This window comes from Microcebus murinus, chromosome 4 (genome assembly GCF_040939455.1).
Source record: "Microcebus murinus isolate Inina chromosome 4, M.murinus_Inina_mat1.0, whole genome shotgun sequence".
In the NCBI taxonomy this organism is placed as follows: domain Eukaryota; kingdom Metazoa; phylum Chordata; class Mammalia; order Primates; family Cheirogaleidae; genus Microcebus; species Microcebus murinus.
The window spans coordinates 70,021,021-70,030,753 of record NC_134107.1 but is presented as its reverse complement, the minus strand read 5'-3'; the positions used below and the strand labels follow the sequence as shown (position 1 = coordinate 70,030,753).

The 9,733-nt window shown below is 33.8% G+C and overlaps 1 protein-coding gene across 4 annotated transcripts in view; it reads right to left on the bottom strand.

Annotated features, from left to right (window-relative positions):
• Positions 1–465: 465 nt before the first annotated feature.
• The window catches only part of HIKESHI (heat shock protein nuclear import factor hikeshi), a 36,139-nt gene continuing 26,871 nt past the window's right edge, over positions 466–9,733 (bottom strand). For all 4 annotated transcript variants that reach the window (XM_076002406.1, XM_076002408.1, XM_012738718.3 and 1 more), the window contains 3 exons: positions 7,360–7,511; positions 1,857–1,975; positions 466–545 (listed from right to left, as the gene is read on the bottom strand). In XM_076002406.1, coding sequence (XP_075858521.1) covers positions 491–545; positions 1,857–1,975; positions 7,360–7,511 — 326 coding nt within the window. In that variant the 3' untranslated portion in view covers positions 466–490. The remainder of the gene's footprint in view (positions 546–1,856; positions 1,976–7,359; positions 7,512–9,733) is intronic.

The window sequence follows — 9,733 nt, the reverse complement described above, 5'->3', positions numbered from 1 at the left end:
AACTGACAGCCAGCCTGTGCTAATTAAAAACACTTGTAATCTTAATACTCCTTGAAAACAATTTTTCCTTATCTAAAAATGTTTTTTATATGTTTTTCAAAAGTTTCCCCAATTTTGAGATAGCTGATTTAAAGTTAACTAATCTAGCAAACCACTATAAAAATAACTGAAACATTACATATGCAATGGCATTGGCATACTATTTTTGTGAACAAGCTTTATTTTTAAGTAAAAAAACGAAAGCCCAAACAAAATGTTTTGCCTCTGAACAGTATTATAAGCTTAAGGGAATAAAAAGTCATTAATAACAAATGTATTTTCATTGGTCAATGTTTTCAATTTTTTATAAAGATATTAATTAAGCTCATAGTCACTAAGCAATTTTTAAACTTAGGTTTCATGATCCTTTTGACTTCATGCTTTTAAATGGAGTCATTTATCTTCAAAATATGACAACTTTCAGAATCCATTAAAAATTATTTTATTTAAATTATGTTTTCCAAAAGAGAGGGTTCTGTGCTAGTCGTCTTTGAAAGTTTTCATACCTAGAAAAGAAAATACGTATTATTTACAAGAAAACTGAAATAGGATCTTTCATAATCTGCCAAATGACTTACCAAAAACAATTTTACATGCTGTTTCTAAAAAGCTAAGATAAAAAAAGCTAAAAAGATAATCTAGAAATTTAATTATTCTTATAAAAAGATAGCAAGTATAGTGATTGAGGTATGAGAGCAGTTTTCATTACCTTTTATCAGAGCACAAATCATAATAAATTTTAGTAACTGTTATCTTCTGTAAATTTGAGAGCTATTAATGGAAGGAACCTAAGGAAAAATATCAAATCATATTCCCTCATTTTGTAGATGAGCAGATGAGAGTAATTTGCTACAGGTCACACAGCTAGCTACACTGTGACACAGCTTAAAACCTAGTACATCTCAGTGCTCTCCATGCTACATACACCATGGTATCACTTCTCAACAAACTCCTCCTAAGTATCCCCCCACCATTGGGATATTCAAAGTGTAAAGAAATACCTATAAAACAGAAACATGGGAAAGCTGGGCAAAAAGATTTATTAGTCATTCATGTTCAAGGTGCAGTATACCCTTATACCCTAAATGTACATCCTTATCACAGATCAAGACTTTCTAAACTTAAGAAAAAAAAGTTTTGGCCAGGCACCGTGGCTCACGCCTGTAATCCTAGCTCTCTGGGAGGCCGAGGCGGGCGGATTGCTCGAGGTCAGGAGTTCGAAACCAGCCTGAGCAAGAGTGAGAACCCATCTCTGCTATAAATAGAAAGAAATTAATTGGCCAACTAATATATATATAGAAAAAACTTAGCCAGGCATGGTGGCACATGCCTGTAGTCCCAGCTACTCGGGAGGCTGAGGCAGAAGGATTGCTTGAGCCCAGGAGTTTGAGGTTGCTGTGAGCTAGGCTGACACCACGGCACTCACTCTAGCCTGGGCAACAAAGTGAGACTCTGTCTCAAAAAAAAAAGAAAAAGAAAAAAAGTTTTGATTGATATTTCAAGTCTCATGTATGGTACTTCTAAGTCAAAATACACAAAAATTTACAACCTTAATAGTGGTTCCTAAAACATAGGCAATTATATCTTCCTGTCTTTATAAGTTCATAATGGCTACTATATGAACAGGATATTTAGAGTAAGAACCGTACCAGATCTGAACTCTATAAAACACACTTTAATGGCATGTAAATATTAATGTATGGTGATGTCCACAATAAAAATACGTGTTTAAAAGTCAAAGAAGGAATACATTCACAAGCAATACAGATATCCAGTTACTAAAAGTCTTAATATTAGAGACAGAGAATACCTCATACCATTTCAGAACCACATTGGCTGGAATGAACATTTCAGAGGGACTTGGTGTCATCTGGGCCTGAGACACAGCAAATGATGAAGCAAAATTGTAGAAGTTGTCCAACATCTTTTGTGTGAACTATAAAGTTAATAATAGATTAATGGATTATACTAAATATTCCATTTAGACTTCAATATTTTTAATTAAAAATGTTCCTGTATTAAATTGGTTTTAAAACTGTAAGTTCAAAGACAATCTAGTGCTGAAAGTTAAGCATGAAAATGTTAATGTTCAGGGTACAATATACCCTGATACCCTAAATATATATGTTTATTACAGATCAAGACTCTGTAAACTTAAGAAAAAAAGTTTAGTCATAAAATTTTTGACTCATAAAATGACAATGTAGAATATGTTATTCACTTCGAGAAAAAAAAAGGGAAAGTTTTTTCCCCTCAAAATATTTCCTTTCATCTCCACATCTGTATCCAGTAACTTCCCCTCCTCAAATGCCACTCTCCTAAAATCAACCTATTTTCTCATATAAAACAGTAACCATCTCTATGAAGTCTTTTTCTTGCCAGACAGATGAGTTTAAATTGATAAAGCAACTGGTTACTTCCCATCTTTAAAAAGAAAAGTAGTAATGTTCTATTTCCTAACCTGTTTTTTCTCATTGATCATAAAATGGTCAAATTAACTAAAAATCCTCAATGACTCCTTGGTAGAAGCTAAAAGTAAACTGATTCATATTTCCTGAGAATTAGATGGGTTTAAGTACTAAACCTAAGAGTAAATGTACTTCTAGAGATAATACTACCTTCTACTTACTCAAAAATACAAAACTAGCCATGAAGCCTCCTGCTATCTCTTCTCTACACAAGAGAAATCACCTTAATTAGGTTTTTTAATTTGTTTAATAATATGAAGGTAATATAATCCAAGAGACTCTACTTTAGGGTACTTGAATTAACATCTGAGTTCAGTATGATCACTAACTAAAAGATCAATAGTAGAAAAAATCAACAGTAGCCCTCCACAACAATGAAAAAAATTTTTAAATGTAACTAAAAAAATTCTATTCAGAACACAAAGTCTTTCGAAACCTAGAAAAATATGCTAAGACAAGCTGATAGGACATTTGTGGAAAATATGATGAATATTGAGAAACAGAAAACAAAAAGACCTATAAATATATATCGTGTTCAATGGAAAGATATACTATGTCACAGAAGGGAAGACAATGGTAGAGGTGGCCAGTTCTTCCCCAAATATACCTGTAAATCCAATGCTATTTCCAACAAAATTTCAGCAAGATTTTTCATGAAACTTGACAAGCTGATACTGTTTCATGGAACTCAACAAGCTAACAAAATTATTCTGAAGTATATTTAAACCTATTTTGATAACTAGGAAGAGGAACTTGCCCTACCAGATACTAAGACTTATTGGCAAAGAAACAGGCAAATAAAACTAACTAGAATAAAAGAGAGAGCACAGAAAAAAAAACTAAGCACATGGGACAACATGGTATATAAGAAAGACACTATTACTCCGGGGTAAAAAAGAAAATGGGACTAACTATTCAATTAATGGGGCTAGGACAACTAGTTTTCCATAAGCGGAAAAATGAATTTAAATCTCTTCTCATACTAGTCTGAGCAAGAGTGAGAACCCATCTCTACTAAAAATAGAAAAATTAGCTGGGCGTCATGGCACGTGCCTAATGTTCCAGCTGTTTGGGAAGTTGAAGAAGGAGGATCACTTGAGCCCAGGAGTTTGAGGTTGCAGTGAGCTACATTAGCACCACTGTACTCTACCCAAAGCAGCAAGAGCAAGACTCTATCCAAATAAATAAATAAAATAAAAACAAAACTAAAGCTTTAAGAACTATAGAAGAACATCTTTACATATCGGGGTAGGGAAAGATTTCTCAAATATTAAAAAAAAAAAAAACTCCACAAATCATAAAAGAAGCAACTAATAAGCATACCTACTTAAAAATATGTCTGTATGCAAAGACATCATAAGCAATATTTAAAAGACAAGTAGCATACTAGAAGGAGAAATTTGCAATATATTTAACAAAGATTATCAGAACATATAAAGGCCTCTTCCCAAAAGACTAAATTAAAAAGTGCAAAAAGCAGCCTGTAATCCTAGCACTCTGGGATGCTGAGGCAGGAGGATCGCTCAAGGTCAGGAGTTTGAAATCAGCCTGAGCAAGAGCGAGACCCCGTCTCTACTAAAAATAGAAAGAAATTAATTGGCCAACTGAAAGTATATTAAAAAAATTAGCTGGGCATGGTGGTGTATGACTATAGTCTCAGCTACTAGGGAGGCTGAGACAGGAGGATCGCTTGAGCCCAGGAGTTTGAGGCTGCTGTGAGGTAGGCTGATACCACGGCACTCTAGGCAGGGCAACAAGAGTGAGACTCTGTCTCAAAAAAAAAAAAAAAAAAAGTGCAAAAAGCAATACAAAAATAAATTGGACAAAATATATAAACAATTTCTATAAAAGGAAATACAAATGCAGCCCCAAATATGAAAAGATGCTTACAATCACTAGTAATCACGAAATACAAATGAAAATATTATTCTGATTTTCACCCACCAGCCAATTTGGCAAAATTATAAGATTTTGATAAATGTTAATGAGACTATATAAACATCTATCAATATAGAAATGAAAAACTGTTGAGTGAACAGTAAGTTGTACAGAATGATACCATTTATATTTGTTTTTAAAACATACAGAAGAGGCCGGGCGCGGTGACTCATGCCTGTAATCCTAGCACTCTGGGAGGCTGAGGCAGGCACATTGCTTGAGGTCAGGAGTTCAAAACCAGCCTGAGCAAGAGTGAGACCCCCATCTCTACTATAAGTAGAAAAAAATGAATTGACCAACTAATATATATAGAAAAAATTAGCCGGGCATGATGGTGCATGCCTGTAGTCCCAGCTACTTGGGAGGCTGAGGCAGAAGGATTGCTTGAGCCCAGGAGTTTGAGGTTGCTGTGAGCTAGGCTGACGCCACAGCACTCACTTTAGCCTGGGCAACAAAGAAAGACTCTGTCTCAAAAAAACAAACAAACAAACAAAAAAAACATACAAAAGAATAAACAAACAAGAAGGAAAAATAAAGGAACTAGAAAACAAGAGATTGATGACCGAGAGAAATAAAAGGAATCTCAATAGTAATGGTGAAAGAAAATAATATCTTGAAACTACTGCTATACAACAGGTCCAGTGAACAGTCAGACCACAGTAGAACAACAATGAAAGGAGGGTTCCAAGAGGGATGTTTCCAAGACAAATTTGAGTTTGGGCATAAATCAGAAATGGAAACATAGAACTCTATACAAAGGAAAAACTGAGGAAAATGAAACTAGAAAAAATAAAAAGTTTTACAAGAAATGATTGTACTACATGTGGCTCAGTTCTGAAAAATATTTACCTAGTCATAATATTGAAAACTCTGAATATTAATTTAACAAAAATTTATATTGGGAAAGTGGGGAGAAAAGTGTGTATCTTGGGGAGCATGAGAGTAAGAGAACTACAATCATGTTTCATATTGGTAGGTCAATGGAAACCATCTGTAACAGAAAAAAACAACAGACTAAGCAAGGTATCTCTGATACATAGAAGTAATAAATGCTAGAGAAAAATAGGTTTAAAAAGGGTTGAAAGTGATAGCTTCTGAGGGAAAGTAGAATATAATAGTTATAACAGGACAGCTGTTTTACATATAAAATTATTTGAGTTTTAAACCAAGGATATGTGCTACTTTAATAAAAATTTAAATAAGAGTAACTGAGAGCAATTAAATTACAAACATGTTTAAACATATACACAAATAATACTATACATATTCTGTGGATACACAGGAATTTTTTTAAAGTACTAAAATATGGATAGGAAAAATATATGAAGTTAGAAGAGTACATAGAAAGTAAAAGGGAGGGAGAGAAGCAGGCAGCAGTGACCTGTAGCATTTTATTTCTTTTTTTAAAAAAATTAGTAGCAAATATGACAAAATATAACAATTAAATCTAGATGAAAAAAACTTCAAAGTCTTAGTATAAACCCAACTAAAAAAAGAGCTCTGTAATGAGAGTTTTGTCTATCTATGCATATCTATTTGTTTTTAGAAAATGCCTGGCACAAAGAGATAAACAATAACTATTTATGGAATGTATAAATTATTCTCTGTACTGTCTTGTGTATTTAAAATATTTCATAATAAAATGTTTAATAAAAAATATAAGTGCTTTCTTAAAAAGCTCAAATAATTTAGTTACAGTAAAAAGTCTTACCCTTCTCCAGGGATAACTTAACATTTTGGTGTGTATTTTCCAGAAACTTCTAATGCCATCTACATGGGATACTTTAAGTATTATTTTACAGTTTGTTTTCAGCACAGCAGTTTATTTTTTAAATTACCAGAAAAAAAATTTTAAGATCCGAACTCTGTCATTCTTATTTCGGTCCATTTTCAAGAGATCATATGACAGACAAATCTGCCTTTAAATTCACAATCACAACCTTCAAAAGTGTGCCTTTGGTGCTGCCCAACAAACCCATAAGGTTTCCCTAGATCATTCACCCTCCTCCTCCTCTCCTAAAGGACTTATTTAATAGTCCTTTTAAATGTTCTAATACCTCCTTTCCCCTCAATTTTAGCTGATGCTCTATGTCACTGAGCAAAGAGCAGAAATCAGGAGAGAGTTTGCTCAAGTTCATCTACCAACCACCCATATTCATACCTATATACGCATTATCCTATCTGAAGTGAACACCTCCACATATGTTGCCAGTTTCTACTCAAGGATACTACTTTAGCAATTATCCTTGCTATATCCCTGCTATCCAACCTCCTATATTCATACCCATATACGCATTATTCTATCTGAAGTGAACACCTCCACATATGTTGCCAGTTTCTACTCATGGATATTGTTTTAGCAATTATCCCTGCTCTCTTATGCCAGTTTTTTCCTCTCGAAATTAGGGTAAGTGAAATAAGCCAAGTATAGAAAGATAAATACTGCATGATCTTTCTTATATGAAGAATCTAAAAAAGTTGAACTCATAGAAGCAGAGAGCAGAACAGTGGTTGCCAGAGGGGTTGGAGAATCAAGGGGAGGAAAATGAGGAGACACTGGTCAAAGAGTACAAAATTTCAGTTTTACAGGATGAATAGGTTCTGGAAATCTGTTGTACAACATGGAGACTATAGTTAGTAATAATATAATAATAATAATGTTAGTAATGTTAGTAGTAATACAGTTAGTAATAATAATGTATAATTAAAATTTGCTAAGAGATTAGATCTTAAATGTTGTCGTCACAAAAAATAAATATGTGAGGTGATGGATATGTTACCTAGCTGGATTTAATCGTTTCACAATGTAAATATATCAAAACATCACACTGTGTACCATAAATATATACAATTTTGACAATTATACCTTAATAAAGTGGGGGGGAGAAAAACAATGAAATATGCACTGCATTACCTGAGTGAATGAGTCAACTGAGGATACAGCAGCATTGCCTACAGGAGTCTGCTGAGCCAGATTGTCTAATAATTCCACTGAAATTCCAATCTGAGCAACAGATGGAGTTCGGACAATATTCATGGCTCCAAAAGGATGTTGGCTTCCTTCTCCTAAAAGAAATTAACATGTACCACATATTTCAAATTTAATTTGTAGTCCTAAAAGTTCCTTTGTAAATATGTGAAGAACCTCTAATTTATATACACTAAAAAGTTTTATTATGTGCAAGTTCTTTTTTCTTTTCAGATATACATAAAAGGCTAGTTTGTAGGCTATGAACAAAGAATAAGAGAACTAAAAGTTTCCTACCAGAAAAATGACTTAGTTTTTTAAAACTACTAAAGCTAGAAACAACAACAGAATCAGAAAAAAATAAGAATTAGATAAAAGACTCTCAATGCTACGTTAAAAGGAGACTTTTAAAGATTTTTTACTAGTTTTAATATTCTCTAAATATTAAAACCTTTACATTGTCATTATTACCAATAAACATGGCATATTGTACTAAATGTCACAGATCATCCCTCTCTACACTTGACTGCTACCAAATATACAATAAAGAAATCTGCAGCTTATTCATGAAAAATATTAACTTTTCCCCTTTATATACAACTGAATCATTAAATATACATCTGAGCAACCACCTGTAAGTGCCAGTTAACTTATACTGAGGAAATATAAACCAAGTTTATTAATCCATTTAAGACACAATCATAAAAGGTTAGTCCAATGAAGTAAAAAAATCATACAATGAATAAATTTTTGGATTATTTGCTGTTTTCATATGACTATAAAATGTTTAATCAAATACTAATGAACAAATCTGGGACGACACACACTTCTAATAACTAGAATACTCATTGCAAGTATCAAAATCCTTCTTAAATTTTCAAGCATATGAATAAAAACTTATAAATGTGCTTTTCTATGCTATAAACACACACATACACAGCCCTCTCAGTAAACATGGCTAGTTTCCGTTTTTTCAATATTTTAAAATTATTTTGTCTGGGCATGATGGCTCACGCCTGTAATTCCAGACTTTGGGAGACTGAGGCAGGAGGATCACTTGAGGCCAGGAATTCAAGACCAGCCTTTGCAACATAGCAAAATCCTGTTCCTATGAAAAATAAAATAAAAATTAGCTGGGTGTGCTGGTCACCCTGGGACTACACCTGTAGTCTCAACTACTTGGAAGGCTGAGGTGAGAGGATCATTTGAACCCAGGAGTTTGAGACTGCGGTGAGCTATGATCATGCCACTGAACTTCAGCCTGGGTGATAGAGTGAGACCTTGTCTCAAAAAAAATAAAAAACAAAATTTAAAAATTAAAAAAAAAAACGGCCGGGTGCAGTGGCTCACCTGTGATCCTAGCACTTTGGAGCCTTAGGCGGTAGGATCACTTGAGGCCAGAAGTTTGAGATCAGCCTGAGCAACAGTGAGACCATGCCTCTACAAAAAATAGGTTAACTGGGCATGGTGGTACATACCTGTAGTCCCAGCTACTAGGGAGGCTGAGGCAGGAGTCACTTGAGCCCAGGAGTTTGAGGTTACAGTGAGCTAAAAAGTCCACCACTGTACTCTAGCCCAGAATAGAGACCCTGTCTGAAAAACTAAATAAAATAAAGTGAATTTCTTAAGACAGCATATAGTTGGGTCATGTTTTTAATACATTCTGCCAATCTCTACCTTTTAAGTGGAGAGTTTGTGTTAAATAGATACTTGCTAGCGTACCATTTTAATTTCCTTGTCATTTCTTTTACTACATATTTTTTGTTATTTTATTAGTAGTTGTACTGGGGATTATAACTAATACCTTAATTCATAAAACCTAGTATGGGTTAATACCTAACTTCAATAGTATACAAAAACTTTGCTCCTCTATAGTTTCTTCCTCCCCTTGTTGTCATTGTCACAAATTGTATCATTATACATAGTGTACCCATCAACATAGATCATATTTTTTTATGCAATGGTCTTTTAAATCAGAAAAGAAAAAAGAACAAAACAACATGTACACTGAAACAGTGACTTTTATATTTACCAATGTAGTAACAATACCAGTGTGATTTTGAACTACTGTCTTATGTCCTAGAATTCAGCCTGAAGGAATCCCTTTAGCATTTCTTAAAGGACAGATCTACCAGCAATGACTTGGTTTTTGTTTATCTGGGAAAGTCTTCATTTCTCCTCATTCCTTAAAGATATTTTTGCTGGATACTGCTTTTTTTTTTTTTTTTTTTTTTTTTTTGAGACAGAGTCTCGCTTTGTTGCCCAGGCTAGAGTGAGTGCCATGGCGTCAGCCTAGCTCACAGCAACCTCAAACTCCTGG